The sequence below is a fragment of the Chenopodium album genome, chromosome 17 (assembly GCF_948465745.1).
Source record: "Chenopodium album chromosome 17, dcCheAlbu1.1, whole genome shotgun sequence".
NCBI lineage: Eukaryota > Viridiplantae > Streptophyta > Magnoliopsida > Caryophyllales > Amaranthaceae > Chenopodium > Chenopodium album.
Window position 1 is genome coordinate 43,413,057 of NC_137850.1, and position 18,109 is coordinate 43,431,165.

The 18,109-nt window shown below is 35.3% G+C and overlaps 1 protein-coding gene across 1 annotated transcript; it reads right to left on the reverse strand.

The window, feature by feature from the left end:
• Positions 1-272: 272 nt before the first annotated feature.
• Positions 273-14,098, reverse strand: LOC145589801 (kinesin-like protein KIN-12D). Its single transcript, XM_081646489.1, has 37 exons — positions 13,842-14,098; positions 13,087-13,729; positions 12,802-12,957; positions 12,637-12,720; positions 12,115-12,234; positions 11,906-12,019; positions 11,726-11,818; positions 11,432-11,592; positions 11,253-11,327; positions 11,066-11,153; positions 10,929-10,987; positions 10,775-10,838; positions 10,616-10,681; positions 10,354-10,524; positions 9,956-10,060; positions 9,639-9,874; positions 9,492-9,561; positions 9,345-9,401; positions 9,068-9,121; positions 8,873-8,952; positions 8,688-8,769; positions 7,125-8,501; positions 3,820-6,312; positions 3,627-3,734; positions 3,419-3,540; positions 3,233-3,320; positions 3,070-3,144; positions 2,700-2,969; positions 2,497-2,595; positions 2,292-2,360; positions 2,116-2,177; positions 1,927-2,038; positions 1,742-1,852; positions 1,434-1,604; positions 1,258-1,323; positions 1,061-1,180; positions 273-649 (listed from the first exon to the last, which is right to left on the reverse strand). Exons 2-37 carry the CDS (start codon positions 13,726-13,728, stop codon positions 512-514), a joined length of 8,058 nt encoding a protein of 2,685 aa, XP_081502615.1. The 5' UTR covers position 13,729; positions 13,842-14,098; the 3' UTR covers positions 273-511.
• Positions 14,099-18,109: the final 4,011 nt, after the last annotated feature.

Here is an 18,109-nt window from a genome sequence, read left to right on the forward strand (position 1 = left end):
GTAACTATGTAAGTAATACTCCCTCCGTTTCATAATGTTAGTCCCATATGGAATCAAACGCATAAAATAAGAAAAGAAATATATTTAGAATCTAACATTAAAGTATAACATAATTCATAATTAGTTTACCTTATTTAACTTTTTTAATTTTTTATTAGGAAATCACAAGTCATAATTACATAATTTAATTTAATTAAATTATTAGTAAGTAGGTAAATTAAGAATATTTCATATAGGAAGTAATTATTTCCTAGAGTATTTCTTGCACAATCGCAATTTCTTCGCATCATACTAACTTATGTGACAACAATTCACAACGCATGAATTGCTATAAACACTGATTTTAACAAAATCATACGTATAAGTTACATACAACAAATGAATAAACCTATACAAGCCAGCAAACTAAGCTTACATTTACTGGTAAATAAAGAATACACATATTTACAATTTTGCAGAAAGTTATTAACTCACTGCTATACATGGCCTAATTAGTACTCTGTGGCTTCACCTATCGATCAAGTGCCGAAAAAAATGGTGATTGGGAACCTCTTCTAGGAGTTTGGCGATTATCCCCTGACCTCGACCTAAATGGTGAAGGATCTTGCCTAAGCTCTGATAATCGGATTCGTTCGTTGGTGACCCTAATCTGTAATGATCAGCATTATACATATCAGTACTGAAATCACAGCAGCAGAAGCTAATGGTTACAGCAAGTCGCGATCCTATTGATATACTAGTACTCTTTTTTTTTTTTTTTTTTTTTTTTGCATCAGTTTGACCAGCATATTAGTCGACACGCAACTTTAACCATTAATATCTTTAATTATTAATTAGTAAAAATTATAACAAAATTATATTATGAAACTAGACATTATGACGAATCTAATGATATATTATATAATAACATTTATTTATTTTATAGAGGTGAAAAAAATTAAGTCTGGTGCAAAAATCAAAGTGATGCATTTTAAAGAAAACAGAGGTCCTGCGGAGCTTCTTCAGCTAGGTAAGAATATATATAGAGTAGAAGTAAATGTAGCTAGGAAAGAATATGGACCTTTAATTTCAAATCATCAACTTCTCTCTCCAATGAAATCACTCGAGTTGCGAGCTCCTGCAGAGCTTCTTCAGCTGCAGGAAGGTCGACTTCAGATGCTAGTTTCCTAACACCTGCAACCTATGGATAGAAAAATCACACATATTAGCAACACGATCAAGCCAAATATACAGCATAGGTTGAATTCAAGTGTCTACCTTTAGAATGCTTGTATATAGCTCAAATAATGTCTGTGCCAGGTGCAGCTTTTCCTGTTCGGTCTCCTGTAAAAAACACACATTTTGTCAGTTGAAGAACCACTTAAAACTACCAGTGCTCTTTCTAGTGGCTCCAATAACTCTAGCCAGACTCGAACAATTTTGCTAAAACTAACCTTTATTTTTCTCTTTAGTCTTTGTTCCTCGTCATAAGAAATGTAAGGACTTCTTCCATTGCAAGAACGATAATGAGCCAGTTCTTCCTTTATACGTGTGAGATATGACTCAGCTCTCCGCAATCTACGACAAAGGTCTTCATTTTGGCTTTTCAGCTCATAGTTTTCTTCCTGATACAATTATAGAAAATAATATCTGAGAAATTGTATAAAATCTGACAAAACACCAGTGCTTTTGTAGCTAACTATGATTTGGGGAGCAAAAGATATCAGTGATCATGCAAATTAGAGATAAGATTAGATACTACCTTGATTTTGGCGTGATGGTGTATACGCTGTTGGATGTTTTGCTGACCTGATAATTTCTTCACCTCCCCTTCAAGCTCCGTTACTCTCTCCCTATTATTATGTATCTCCACCTGCAACTTACACAGGAAAAGTAAGTATATTTTTCAACTTCAAAAGAGAACTCTGTAAGAGGAGGTATCCTAACCTTTAAAACTTCATTTTCCGAGGCAAGGAACTGCTCTTGCTGGCGGTGTTTTTCTAATGCGTTCTGTGCAGCAACCAACTCAGCCCGTTTACTGTCAATTTCTTCGAGCCATCTAAAATTTAATTCAAAGCATGTCAGTGAGGATGAGTAAAATCATTGATAAGTCTAATTTCTATTAACAGATTTTACCTTTGCCTTTCTTCAATAAACTCATTGAGTTGCTTTTTCAGCTTGTTCACCACCTCCTGGTCCTGCGCCAAGCAAAAAAAAAAAAAAAAAAGAAAAAAAAAGAAGCCAATGCTTTTTAGGACTAAGGTATCCCTACCAAACAGATCCGTATTAACTCGTTAAAACTTATACTTCACCTGCGGCTGTATGTTATCAAGTTGAGCCTTCTCTGCTATCTTTTTAACAGCTTGTTTATCTAGCAGTGTCTGCAATCAGTAAACGGGGGAGCAATCACAATGCAGGTTTATAAAATTGTGCAAATACACAAACTAATTAACATCTAAGATACATTCTAAGTGACTCGAATACGTTCCAGGCCAATCACGACCTCCACACACTTACCACATAATTGCTCATATCCATTTTTACTCCTAGTAAATCTCGGATTACATCATGTGTCATACTTTCTGCAGTGGCTAATCTTGCATTTAACGTAAATATCTGGAGGGAAAGAAATTAAATTAGAGAGGAACTGCGCATAATATAATAGATGACATAGTATTCAGAAAAAGGAAAGCAAAAGTCCTAGTGTCAGAATAACCTACTTCTTTCTGTCTACTTAAAGCTAAGGCTTCAAGCTCCTCTATGCGTTGCCTTTCAGCACTAAAGTCCTCATCCTTCTCTGATCTAAGTTGATATCCTAGACCAATGCACTTGAAAGGGGAACCAGAACCCTTTGGTTTGAAAGGAGAACCTGAACCCTTAGCCTTAAAAGGGGAGGCAGAACCCCTCCCTTTGCTGGTATTTTTCTCCAACTTATGGTTGGAAACCTCTTCTGATTTAAGTTGTTCAACCATTGCTTCCAACTCCTTGAACTGCATGTCAGTTTATTATTTGTGTCATCAGAGTCACAGAGAAGACAGCATGAACTTCAAAACCTTGAACGATAAAAAAAAAAAACAAAAAAAATCTAACCTTTTGTTTGTACTCACTAGCCTGTGCTTCTGCATGCAGTGCCAACTCAGTAATATGTGCTCTGCACTTAGCAATCTACAAACAGATAAAAGAACCAAAATCATATTTGGATTAGGTCACAGTTGAAAGCTTCAAACAAGAGAAGTAAGATATCGGAAAAAACCTCTGTGTCTTTATTATTCAGCTCTTTCTCAAGAACTTGTATACGCATTAAGGCTTCTTGGAGATTTCTTGATTTATCATCAAAATGTCTGCAAAGAAAAAAAGATCATCACCACAGTATCAGTAACATGTTGCAGCAATAATTTAATCTAATCAAAGACACAACATTTAAATGACATTCAAAAACCTTTTAATGTCAGCATCAGCATTTTCAACATTCAACATCTGGGTTTTTAGAGACTGAAGCTCCAATTCTAGCTCCTCCCTCTGCAACCTTTGCCTTTCAGCTTCTCCTTTTAGAGCATCAAGCTGCATAGACAAAAATAGTATATGAGATCTCAATAAAGTTAGAGTTACCTGAAAAGTAAAAGAAATGTGAAAAGAAAGAAAAGCACCTTGTTTTCCAATACACTGATTGTCGAATCCAACTCTTGAACAGAATTCTCTAAAAGCTGAACCTCTTCTTCTTTCTCTTCAGCATAAATCCTCCTAGATTCAGCTATCTGCATCCGGAAATGGATGAATATTCTCTGCTTCTAGCTTAAAAGAAAAATTATATGTACAACACACGCTTATATCAACAGGTACCTGTTGAGCTTCTGCAGCAATGGCTTCATTCTCCTCAGCAAGAGCATTAGCAGTTTCCACCTTTCCTTCCAGGTTCTGTAGCTCCTCTTGGAGTTGATCCTTTTCATTGTTTACTTCATTCAAGTTGCTCTTTAAAGATTCAACTAAATCATTCACATGGCCTAGAGTGTTTCCCATTTCAAGTAGTTCATTCTCTAAGCTGTCAATTACGCTCTTTTTCTCGCTCAATTCTCTCTCAAGAGAGCTTCTTGCTGCCTGCATATCCTCAACTTGAGACCTCAACAACAAATTCTCATCAGAGAGCATGTTTACAGACTGGTTAGCCTTATCCAAGTCCATTTCTAATGCAGATACAGTATCTCCTTGTCTCTTCACTTTAGCTTCAAGCATTTGTCCATAGGTGACTGCTTCATCAAGCTCATGTGATCTGGTAGCTAATTCACTTTCTGTAGATTCCAAAGCAGCAGCTAGTTCTTCAATCTCATCCTTTTGATCTTTACTGTTGGCTGCAGACTCTTGCAAAAGACGTAGGTCAAACAGCAATCCATTCAGAACCTCGTCTTTCCTCAGCAATTCTTCTTGCATGGACAAGTTCTCAGATACTAGGTTATTGGCCATAGAGTCTATGAACTCCAACTCCTTTAAAAACCTTGACACCAAATCCAGGTTTTGACAACCATCTTCAGACATTTGATTCAGAATCATCATGATTTTTTCTTCAAGCTGTTTAAGCATCCTGCAACTCTGTAGCTCTGCAGTTTCAAATGACCTGGCACACTTGGCGACCTTAGAACTGGAACAGCTAAGCTCTTCAGTGTTTCTTTGCTCAAGAGACCGAACTTCGTTTCTCAAGATGAGGTTCTCTTCCTGTAGTGCATTCACTTTAGTGGTGTAGCTTTCCAAATCCTGGCTCTTGTTGCACAGTGCCTCAACTGTAGAAGATTGGACACTCTGGAAGTCATTAAGCTCTGCCTTTTTCAGATCCAAATCATTTTCAAGGAAGGCAATTTTAGACTCCAAATTAGAAATGCTCTCTAGTAATCTCAAGTTCTCCATCTTAAGTGTATCAATAAATCCCGTAGATGACTTGATATTAGTGTCTTTCTCCTGGATATCCTTAACCAGGATGCAATTTTCACTCTTCAGATCAAGTAATTGGTTTTGCATTGATTCACTTTCTCTTTCCAACATCAATAGGTTGTTTTGAAGATCTTGAGACGAAGATTGCAGCAAAAACATCCCATTCTGCATATTCTCGAAATCATTCTCCCTCAAGGTCAGCTGCTTTCTTAAAGACTTGTTCTCTGCATTGAGTGTTTGTATCTGGCTCAACACTTGTGCCTCACCATACACAGCTTCATCAGCTCTTTTCTGCATTCTAATGGCATCTTTTTCCCTTTCAGACATGAGTTCTTCTCTCAGATCTGCTGTTATCTGGAGGATAACAACCTCTGACATCAAGAAATCAAAAGCAGACTGGAAGTCTGTTTGTTCCTTTTGCATAGAAACACAATTGCCAGCCAAGTCCTGAAGCTTGGAAGTCAATATAAGCTGCTCAACGTCTTTTGAATGCCGTTCAACAGTGTAAAGCTCCTCTTGTTCGGCTAGGGATGCCATCATTTGTGAATTGCTCTGACCCAACTCCATCATCAAACTAGAAAGCTCTGAACTCATGAAGTTCGACCTTTCCAACATTAACTCTTCCTGATGCTGAAGAATCGATAGCTTTTCTTGAAAGTGGTCCAGCTTCAAGTTAAGCTCTCTGGTTTCACCTTCTTTCCTTACGATGCGATCAAAGCTGCTCTTAAAGTCAGCCAACAGCTTCTGCTTGAGCATTTGACACATTTCAAGCTCCTCTTTTGATTTCAAGTCGTGCTCCCTCAAGTCATATACCACAGCATCAGATTCACATATTCTGTGGTGAAGAAGTCCATTTTCTGCGTTCAATGATGTCACTGCCTCTAACAGTACCCCCATATGGCAAAGATGTAACACTGAAAGAGCACAATCCTTCATGAAAATCTGTGACCAAATGTCCTCAAGTGATGAATGCATCACTTGGACAGTATCGTGAAGCTGGGACTTTATACAGTTAAAATCATGGGTTAAAGACATAAACGCCTCCTCAGATGTATTCTGCTCTTGAGAAATGATACCCTGCAAGTCCTCAATAAGGCTCAAATTTTGTGAAACATCAATCTCAAGTTGTTTCTCAAGATCTCTACATGTCTGATCATTCAATTCATTAGCAGATTTTAGTCGCTTTACTTCACTAATTAGACTGTCTCTTTCAGTAGTTAGCATGTTGTTCATATTTCTGAGGTCTTCTACTTGAATTTTCACTGTTTCATTTGCTAAAAGCAGTTCATTGATCATTATATCAGCCTCTTCCATTGTGTCCTGAGCTTCTTCAAACTTAGCAAGAAGGCAAGAAGTCTCTACAGTATTTTGAGCAGTAATTGATTTGGCATCTACCAATTGCAGCTCAAGTAACTACAAAAAAGAGTATAACGGCATTAAGAAGCAAAAATCAGGATGATCAAAAACAGAAATCATGATGATCAAAAGCACAAAAGCATAGCAGCTTATGCAAAAAGAATAAAACAAAGGAAAAAGAATTCCCACATTGTTCATAGCAGTTTTTTTTTTAATAAATTTTTTTAAAAAAATTATTACTAGATCTAAATGCAGGTGATATGAGCTTCCTATTTTATTTAACAAGTATAACAACTCATATTATATTGAAAACAATAAATTGTAAAAGAGTACATATAAAAGTAAGGGCGGTTCGAGTAATTTAGGTGCACACTAAACACCTCAAGAGTTGTGCTATATGATAGAGATTGTTTTGTTATGAACATGGAGTTTGATCACATGGTATTTTATTTTCAAAGAGTTAAATTTAATATGCAAGCATCGAAATAATATATATATATATATATATATATATAAAATAAAAGAATAAAATCAACCTGTAGCGGGAAAAGAGAATAGCATAAGAAAGAATGAAGACAAATTATTTATTAAAAAAAAAACTGTCCTCAATCTAACCACTGAACAGAATCTTATAACTATGTACATTTTGCACTATGATAATAGTAATTAAGACATGTCCAAGATTTAGGACTAATAGGAAATGGAAAATGAACAAACAGAACGTAGTAAGGTGACGTGCTTGCCTAATTGGCTCATGTGACAAAAGATAAATGGCAATGGCTTGGTATAAGTCATTCCAGATGTAAAATGCTTTTGTCACCAACATATTATCACATTCATCAGAGAAATAAATCGAAAAAAATACTTACTTCTTTTCTTTGGTGCCAAGAGCTTTTAGCTTCTTGAGCACATCCTTCAACCTTGTGCAATTTATGATCCAGAGCCAAGATTTTACTTTCGCATTTATTTTCAAAGTCAGTGAAAGCTGCTTGCAGGCTAAGCACTCCAGCTTCCACAACTTCTTTGCTTTCACAACCCTTCTTCTCAGACATGTATATCTCTTCTTCTTTAGCAGAGAGGTGAGCCATTAACTCTGCTCTCAGCTGCTGTATTTCAATCTCCTTCTCATAGCACTCTTGTTGGTGAGACTCAGTCATGGCCATTGCTGCACCTCTAAGAGACATCAACATACGTTCCATGTCACTGGCTCTACTATTTGCATCCTTTAAACATCGGTTAAGCTGTTCAATTATTGATTCTTTGTCAGATACCTGCCTGATCATTTTACCAAATTGTTCAGAAATCCAGCCCCTTTTATTTGAAAGGGAAACAGAAGCAAGTTGATCAGAGGCACTTGCAAGAGCATCATGCCCCTCAATAAGAGATTTTTCAATCTCACAGCTTAATGTTTCCCAGTCTTTCACCAGTGATTCCATCTCTATGTTTTTCTCTGCTAGACTTTGACGTAAAGCTTCATTCTCATGTGACATCATGTCAGAAGATTCCTGCAGTTCCTTCAGATTGGTCTCAAAAGTATGCAGCTTGCTTTCTGCCTCTTTTTCTTTCAAGTCACTCTCCTGCACACGGTGCTGAAGCACAGAAAGTTCTTCCTGCAAACAGACAATCACTTCAGCAGTTTCTGCCTCAGCTTGCCGCCGTACTTCATCCATTTCTTCTTCGTTAGATCTCTGAGAAGCATGGTCACTTTGGTACCACGTATTTAAACGTTTGGCCTTGTCTAGAGAAGCTTGCATCCTCTTCAATTGTAACTGCAAGGGAGAATCTTCAGATTCAGACTGCTTTAAACATGAGAAGGTAGACTCTTGGTCAAGTCTTCGTTCACTTAGTCCAGCAATTTGAAGTTCCTTCTGGTTCAACAGCTCCAAATAATGGCTGTTACGGATTTTAAGATCCTCAATCTCACTGATAGATAAAAGTTGTTGAGACTCAAGTGCTTCAATTACTGACTTAGCTTCGTTTAGATCCCCTTTGGCATCTTCCCACTGCTTCCTTATTAATATCACTCCCTCTTCTGCCAATTGGACATCTCTAGTTAATGAAGACACTGTCTCCTCCACTTTTCCACGCAAATTCCTCTCTTCTTTCAGAATTATTTTCAGTATATCCAGCTCTAGTTCCAAATTCACTAATTCTTCAGCATATCTTGCCTGATCTCTATCCTTATTTGTGCTCTTTTCATCAACTGCATCAATTGCTTGAACTCCAAGACATGGAACTTGCATTTTCTGTGATATGAACAAGATCTAATAAATATTTTTATCACTAAGGAACAAATGCTTCGACGAAAGAACAGCATAATTAGCAACAAATTTTATTGGCCAAGCTTCAACTTGTGCAAGCTTTTCTTTCTATATAGACATAGCCATTCATATATCATATATCAATTTGACCCGGTAATACGTTTATAATACCTTCATTGTACCAGGAATTAGAATTTCATCATGTATTTCTGATTCTTTATTCTTAAAAGAATCTTGTAAGTCCTTGATTTCTCTGCAGCAAATTAGATACAAGTCAATTGAAACAGTTTAATTAACTGAAATACAAAAGCCCTGGAAAACCAATCATCCTAGTAAATACCCAGAGAAGCAGTTACCTGCTTAGTTTTGCATTAGTTTCTAGGCAAGACTTAAGCTTGCTTTGGCACTCTTCTAACTCTTTCTTCGTACAAGTTAACTGGAAAAAAAAAATAAGGATTAAATTTGAAAAAAGAATAAAAAATGAAAATTAAGACTTGAAAGTACTACCAAAATTACAAGCCATTAATATAGCTGGGATATGAAGTTGCTACCTCGGAATGGACACTTTCATTTTCTTTGCTGTTATTTGGAACTTCCTGCACCACCTGCAATATGGACATTTGTAAGACATTGTAAAAGAGTTCTTGCAAACTCCTCACCTGCAAACTGAAGTTCCCATATTCTAATTGTATTTTGAGGAAAATATCTTAATCAGGCCATATTACTCTGACAGTAATGCACTATTCCAATCAAACATGCTTCTATGTGACCAGCAATCCGACTTAGCAGAAAAACAATTAGAAATTAAAGGAACTAGGCATAACATACTTGAACCAGGTCTCCATGTTTATGCTGCTGGTTACTGTTATCAAGAGAGCGGATAAGCTGTAATAGAAACATGATAAGAATTACTCGACAGTGGAAAAGAAACTGAACTGTAAGGAAAAATATCAATTTTCATATCAATGCACAAACCTGGGCCCGCAGCTCAGATATCTCGTGCAGTAACATATCTCTTTCACCTTCCTCGTAAAAGTCTTGAAATCTGCAAATGCATCAAATTACACCAGTTAATTCTGAAACAATGAATAAGGAATCTATTTTTTCTAGGGGAGGTTAAACCTTCTAAGCTGCTCTAGAAGTCGAATATTCTCCACAGCAAACCGGGTCACTTCTGGGTTCCGATCAACTTTAGCTCGCAGCAGTTGAATCTCTTCTGAGAGCGCAGCATTTTCTTCAAGCAGATAAGCATCCACTGGTTTCAAATCACCCACTAGGGACTCCATTCTTTGAATCTTGTCTTCACGGAACTTGAGCATCATTTTACTGCATCTAGCGTCCTCTTCTCTTTGACGAACCTGAAACATAATATATTAAATGAGTCCACTACCTCGAACTGTATTATTTACAATTTACACACAAGAAAACACAGCAAGTACCAAACGATTCAACTGCTCAATTTCAGCTTCTAGCTTCTTGATAGAACTTTCTGACATCTGCTCCCTTCTCAAGGCTCCAGCAAGCATCAACTCCATGGATTTTAACTATCAAAAACATGAAAATATTCATTAGTATATGAGACACTGCTATCTTTCAAGATTTTCACAATATAACATGGAGTACATACTTTAAAACTGAAAACATGATATGAAATCCCTGTACTAGTAACAAAAAACATAAGCCAAATTCAAATATTCAATGTTCTATCACAAAAACAATAATGTTCAAATCACAACAAATTTTTTGAGACAAAATACGCCATGATTTAGCTCATTTTGATAAATTAAAAAAAAAAAAATTCTCAAAGCTTAATAGTTTTTACGATTATCCAGAATACCTGTTTGGAAGACAATTGTAGGTTCCCCTTGGATTCACACCCGGGTGACTCTCCAGGCTGTTTGTCTTCTTCTCTACTTTCAATGTCAGTGTTTTCCTGGACTCTCACCGTACAGGGATCGAATGTCAAAGCTCGAGAAAGATGTTGACGTTTCAAAGCAGAAAGCTCCTCCTGTTTTAGGACATTGCAACATCAATTAGCTGTCGAAAGACACAAAACCAATTTCACAATCTTTAAAAGCAACATAATTTACTAAACATACTTTTAAAAGCCATATTTGGTGATGTAGCATAGCAACATCCCCGGAAGAGTCTTCATTCACCACAGCCTAAAACAATATAAAACAAGTCAAATCAACAGAAAATTTGACTAGCTGATATGTATAAGTGTATATAACACTTCTGAGGGAAAGATAACTTACATTGTTTTGAATCAGTTTTGCTCTTTGAGCAAATTTTAGTGTGTTAAGTGTTTCAGAAGCGCAGCTGGATAAGACCACATCAATTGAGGTTAAGATGTAGAAGAGTAGTGTTACAACTTGTTAATATAAGTCACATAACTTCCAAGATCCGTACCAGATAGAAGGGCTTATGTTGGCAATTATCATGGTTTTTGAATTACCACCAAGTGAATCCTACATAACATAACCTCTCAAAGGTGAGGCCTGATACAGGCAAGCATGAAAACAGCTAGTTTTAAAGATGAACTGTACCTGAAGAAGAAAGGTCAGCCTTGAATCTCTGTAAGGAACATGCCTTGGCTTCCCATGAGCTATATCCACTAGAAGCATTATTACATGACTGCAGAAATATTTTTCATGCACAACATCAATCGTTAATAAAAGGATAATGAAAAGTTAGCAAACAGTTGCAAAGAAAATTCAGCATCTAGTAGATTACCCCAATGTTGACAAGGATTTGTTAATATTTGCAGCTTCTTTCAATCGTTCACCTTCAGCACCAGATGATTTTTGCCTGCAAAGGGAAGTCATGGTGTCAACATGACATCACCGATCCAAACGAAGTGCTGGGAAAAGCAAATATGCAAGGAATGAAATCTCTTAAAGTTCAGGTGTTACCTTTCTGAACCAGCCAGATCGACAAGATTAAGTCTAGCAAATCGTAGGTTAGTTGTTGAATCCCTCTCCCACTTACTCTCGATTACACATGTGAATACACTGTGAGACCTGCTGCTCTCTCTATTCATATTAGTTGCAGCAACTTTCCTATTTGAGGAACCCTAATGCCAAGCATTCCAGGATTCAGACACAAGTAAACGTATAGGACAAGAAGCCAACAGGGGCAGAACTGATCGCATAGTAAGTTTGCAAGTGATAAAAGCTTAGTAAGTCAACAAGCAATAAGAATGAAACCTGGATCAGGAGTCTCAGGATATCGCCTACAGTGTGAACCTCAAATTCCGAAAGATTTTCTACATACACACCATTGTTAACATCTTCACGAAGCTGTTTAGATTATGTAACAGACCATTAGTAGAGTTATTGCCATTCATGAATATTAAGGACTGGATGTTATTAAGTTGTGAAGCTTACAAGCAAATTTGTTGATGATGGATCAAGGAGATCTGTAATCTGCTCATTATAAATCTCTAAGAAAGAGCACCTGCAGCTGTACTTCAATTTCTCATCACTTCGGCTTTCCTCTTCCTGAGATATCAGAACATATGGAAGATATTCTTAGCTCACATGAGGTCCAATTATTTGTTGATCAGCCAACATTGTTGAAGGAAAATAATACTTACTGCTCTGATTCTAGCAAACAAGAATTCAAATATTCTTGGTGTCATTCCACGATGCGGACTAGGTGTGAATTCAACACCATCCATTTCCCCAAGCATTGTATAAGTTTTTCCACTTCCAGTCTAACACAGGAGAGATGGCCATTGATTAGATCAGTATAGTAAGGGATATTATGACCATCTTAGCTATCCCTTATGTGAATGAACATTTGCAAAAACAATAATGAAGTACATTCTTACATGGCAGTGGGATCAATAGCCACATATAACTTATCAACATAGGATACAAGGAAAATTATACAATTTTACGCATAAAAGACCACAATATGTATAAATTTCAATACTATATTGATGCCTTTTTCCTCAAATTTATCATATGGATGTCGTATATGCAAAACTGTATACCAGCTAATCAAAACAGTGAAGAGCTTTTCAACACCAAAATCGAAAAATCACATATACTAAGATTAGTCTTTTCACATTTTAACTTAACATGAAGAACAAAACAAACAAAAGATGAATTACCTGCCCGTAGGCAAACATGCAGCTGTTATATCCAGACAAACAATTCTCTACCATTGGCAAGCCAGCCATCCTAAAAAGCATCTCCTGCAATCAGCATATAATATCAGAAACATTTTCAGACTTAAAAACATAAGGTGGCAAAAGATAATCAGATTTTGACTATACCTGATCTACTGTTTCACATGCTACATGATCAAATGTAAATCGAGTTTCCGGCTGCCCAATCCAAGTAATGCTCTGTGCACTCTCCTGCCTCACGCATCTATTGTATCCTTGTGTATTTTTCTCAACGCCGTTGAGGGGTCGAACCCTTAATATAACCTAAACATTGCACCATAATACAAAAAACAAACTCAAGAATTCAAACTTTTAAAAACTACTGCAGTATGCTAAAAATGTTCCCAAATACGAGTTAACTAACCAAACATCGGATATAACAACTAAATGTACCTGTACATTGTGATCCATCCAAAACGACGGATCCTCTTTGAGATCAAAATGAGGAACATCAGCACTATCAACAACACATTGCTGAGCACCAGACACCGAAAACCTCCTAGACAACGCGGGATAATTCCCAACACGAACACTGCTATTTCCAGGATGCCGTTGGCTACTCATTGATGCAGCATAGCCAGGGTTCGGAGGCTTACTCACACTCTTAGTTGGTGTAGTCTGAGTAGTAGTAGAAGTACTCTCAGAACACCCACTATAATTCCTCCCATTAGCACTAACCCTAGGTGTCAAATTCAATGAACCTCCATTTCTACCAGATTGTCCCAAGTAACTACTCATCTCAGACCTACCATCATCAACCACACCCGAAAACCCGAACCTCTTCCTTCCTAAAGTCCCAAACCCTTGCCTCTCTGGGGTCCGAAGAGGTTCCGAGGTTTTAATCTTTGATTTCACAGGTGTTCTCTCAAATTTACTCTTAACAACACTCACTTCTTGATCTAAATTAACTAGTGGAGCTCTACTAGCATCTAAATTGCTTAAATTAACAGATGGGTCATTAGGGTTTATAGGTACATTCTCAATTTCTTCATTCTTTTCGGGATTACGACGCGATAACTTGAAATCCCGCATCATCCTATTTCAATTCAGCATTAACATTCATCAATTTCACACAAATTACATCAAATCATCAACAAAATCAAAATCTTACAGCTATAATTCATCAAAATAATAATAATAATAATTACCTGACTGACGAATTAAGAAACAAAATATGCAACGGACGAAATCCTGAAATTGTTTTCTAAAATGTTGCTCAAATTCAGCTGCTTATTTCCCCAAATTTTGAATAAAATCCTAAAAAAAAATCGATGGAAAATTTAAAAAAATTAAAGGGTATTTTCCCTAAAATTTGAATTAATCAATCAAACATGATTTTGAAATTGTTAATCTAATTTCTCTCTCCTCACTTACTCACTGAGTTTCTCTCTCTTCCTCACTCCGACATTTTTAGTTCACTCTGAAGTTTGAACTTGAAGACAATGAAGAGAGTGAAAATTGAATTTTGGATTTGAAAATTGAGGGTTGAGATTTTTTGGATTTGAAAATAGGTTGTAGATTGGACGGTGAGGATTGGGTTCGCGGTTCAAATAATTTAAATTTGCCTTAATTACCCTTTTAGAAAAAGGACAAAAAGAAATTAAAAAAAAAAAAAAGTGGGAAAATATAGTTTGTTGAGTTCCGTAAGATCGTAATAAGTTGGTTTCAAGATATGTAACAACGGCTATGGAATTTGAATTTTTGTAATTATTGATGAGTTTCTTTGGATTGGGACCTTCCTTTGACTTTTGAGGTTTGACCTTAACAAATCTTGGTTGGTTGGGTTGGGTTATCCTTAGGACTATTCAGCCCAATATATTGGGCTAGATTAGATCAATTTATTTTAGAGAATTAGAGTGGCCTTATTCATAATTTAGCTGGGGTTGTTCACTGGTTCCGGTTCCTGATGTGAGGTATCAATTCGAATATTCGAGTCAAGTTGGATGTGGTCAGGTAAGGTCTGATTTTAAACTTGAGTCATACTAAATAATTGTGGCTATGCGACTATGCGAGTTGAAATATGAATCGGATATTTTTCTATTCAGATCAGTCGGGTCAGGTTTTGACACCTCTAGATATGACTAGGGTTGTTTATTGATTAATACCCAAATCAAACCAAAAACTAAAAATTTTAAAATTAAATGTGGGGGATTAAACTAGTTATGATAAGATAGGGCCCAAATAGACCAATTCTAATATAAGAAAGCTGAACATTGGGGGTAGGGGTGATAATGAGCCTCGCCTGTTCATGAACATATCGAGCTTGGCTTGGTCAAAGCTTATTCGTGGTGGTTTGGCTCGAGTTTGAGTTCATCCCGAGACCTTAATGAGTCGAGCTAAGTTATGTCAACTTTGGCTCAAAGAGTTCATGAATAAACTCGATTATTCTTTTACATGTAAAATAAGGTATGTATATAAACATAAATATATTTATCATAGATATTATGCAATTTGAAGTTAGTATTTTCATTATGACAAAATAAACTCATTGCAAAATTATAATTTTAATGATGAAAAATAAAGAAGATGAGTAAAGAATTAAGGATAATTATAAGTGAAGGTTGTTCGTGAACAGTTGACTTCGGCTCAGTCAAAGCTTGACTCGCAAAGTTTCAAGGTCGGCTCGAGTTCGGATAAACTTAAATGAACACGAATCGAGCTGACTACATTTCGGACTCAACTTGCCCGATTAGCCACTAACTGTGGGCATTCGATAACATAACTAAAAGTGAATACTACTATATTAAATTAGAATAAGAAATTTAATTACACCGATCTACGAGTGATTTTGGTATGTAAATCATTATCTAATGCCTTAGTAAAGTGCTCAATAGCAAGATCCTGTAAAAATATCCCAAAAAAAAAATCCTAATTTTTAACTAATAAAAACAAGTCTAGTCCAAAACCATATTAACAGGATTTTAGACATTGGACATTTGGACCAGAGAATCATATTGTTTGATGCGGAGTTAGGATCAATTTTCTTCGGTTAGTCTATCAGTCTATGTAGTTCTGTCTATTTTTCTGATCTAGTGTAGTTTCTTTAATTAGCATCCTTAATTGAGACTAGCTAGTGCACTAGCTCTATGTATTTTCTTGTTACTCCGTAGATTTAAGCATCAATACTTACTAAAAAAGTGTCTAGTTAGTGCATAATTAAAAGTTAAAACATAAAGATTATATGTTAAAAGTCTTGAAAATACGTTGTATAAAGTACTTTCTTCTCTTAATAATTGAAATAACTCTAATATCTATCATTTTTACTTTAAGACTATGCCCTCCTCGATTAATTGAAATGAATTTTAGCAAAATTTTGTTATGATCTTGTATCCTCTAAGATCAATCATATTCAATATTTGAAAAAAGTCGAAGTACACAGCAAAAATTGACAAATAAACACCAGCAAATCCTTGATGTATTTGCAAAGGGTCATTCCAAGACCAACAATTTCATCAACATGAAAAGACAATGTTGAGCATGTGATTTCCAGACTTCACCTTCAATAATACAATAAAAATAAAGAACAGACTTCTTACCACTAGTTCAACTTATTACCACTGAGGCCCTGTTCTTTTGAGCCGTCCTCCTCCGCTGTAATCTGTTATGTTCTCTGCAGTGTGTGGAAGTCATGCCCTGTTCTGCTGAAATCTGCTCTGCTCTGCTTTACTCTGTCATGTCCAGAAGCTCAAAATTAAAGAACAAGGCGTAAGTCAAACCTAAGAGTGAACACGGTTTGATTTGGTGCGGTTTGAGTCCAAACCAAACCAAACCGCAAAATATGATTTGGTCAATTTTTCAAACTAAACCAAACCATATTATTATTGAAACCAAACCGTAATAATACGGTTTACTTTGCGATTTATGATGACACGGTATTTTTTCGTAAAAAGTGACAAATAATACTTCATTAACTAAAATAAAGTTTAAAAAATTAGCCCAAATGGATTTAATTGTATACCACTAATCCACTATACCCTGTTGCATTTTGATTTTTCATGTTTTTTTTAATATATAATAATTATTTTTTGTTTACTTAAAAATTATATAAATATTAAAATGCGGTTTATTGGTTTACGATTTGGTTTCGTTTATAATTTTTGAAAAACCAAACCGTAGACCGTATTTATAAAAAATCCGAAACCAAACCGTATTTTTATGAACTGTAAACCAAACCAAACATTCGCTTTAATCACACCCTCTCGATCTTACTCTATATTTCATTCCCGAATCGATATACGAAGTAACAAGTAAGATGTAAATTATACGGATGTGGTAGCTAGAAATGAAATGTACATATCACGTCCCGTATCAAGTAACAATCTTTTGACGTTATCATTTTACATGGGAGTAATGAAGCTTCACAAGTTTGATCAAGATAAGAAGAAAATTAAAAGAACACTATATGAAGATGTCACAAATAAGATTCGATAAACCCACCAAATCCTTTAATTATACTCCACCAAAATTGCGTAGATTTAGTGAACAACTGGCATATGATTAACGTTACAAGCTGTATATTTTATTGCTAAATAATTTCATATTAATTTACGTACCAATAAACATGCACTTATCCAAATAGTATGAACAATTTTTATAATTTCATAATATTCTATTCTAATTCTTGTATAAAAGTAATCATAGTTTATGTGACCTAATGGAGACAGGATGACCCGTAATTTCCATTCAAAATCAATGAATAGTGAACACGGTGTCAAGTTGAATTCAATCACAGACTTTTTCTTGTTTATTATAACAAGTATTACTTTAATTTAATTTTGTCTCAAAAAATTACTTTAATTTAATTAATAGAGATACTCCTTTTGGTCTTAACAGACTGCCTAATTGGATATTTTACCTTTTTTTTTTTTAATGCATATATATACTACAAGTATTAACTATTAAGTGATGAATTGATGATGCTTATAATGTTGTTATTAATTCCTTTGTCTCTAATTAAAAGTCTTACTTTTGTATTTTGCACACGTTTTTAAGAAGTTGATATAATTTTAATTTGTGGATGAAAATAAGGTATAATTGATTAAACGTAATTAAGAGCAATATTGTTGAATAAAAATGAACCCAACGAGGTTTATTTGAAAGATTAAGAGTATGTCGTCACCTAATTTTTACTTATCTAATTTGAACTTAATTTATCTAAACTTATTTGAGATTATAACTTATAATTAGAATTAAATTTGGTTGTAAATTAAACTTGGATAACTCGTATTAAATTTTATTAGAATTTAAAATATGTTAACTAATATATGACGAATTCTTAAATTATTTGAGCTTAATTTTGTTGAAAGAAGGGAGTTAAATGGAATAATATGGACAGAACCAACGCACATGCATGGCTTAAAAGTCAATACAAAATGTGGAGAAATTAGACATGCAAAATTTTAATTTGGATTGCTTA

What these genes read in the sequence shown, in the direction of transcription:
- LOC145589801 (XM_081646489.1), bottom strand. Translation starts at nt 13,728, where the DNA reads ATGATGCGGGATTTCAAGTTATCGCGTCGTAATCCCGAAAAGAATGAA. An exon ending in CTAGTGAGTACAAACAAAAG is followed by an intron (nt 2,970 to 3,069) that starts GTTAGATTTTTT and finishes ACTGACATGCAG; the next exon opens with TTCAAGGAGTTGGAAGCAAT. An exon ending in TATATACAAGCATTCTAAAG is followed by an intron (nt 1,181 to 1,257) that starts GTAGACACTTGA and finishes TTCTATCCATAG; the next exon opens with GTTGCAGGTGTTAGGAAACT.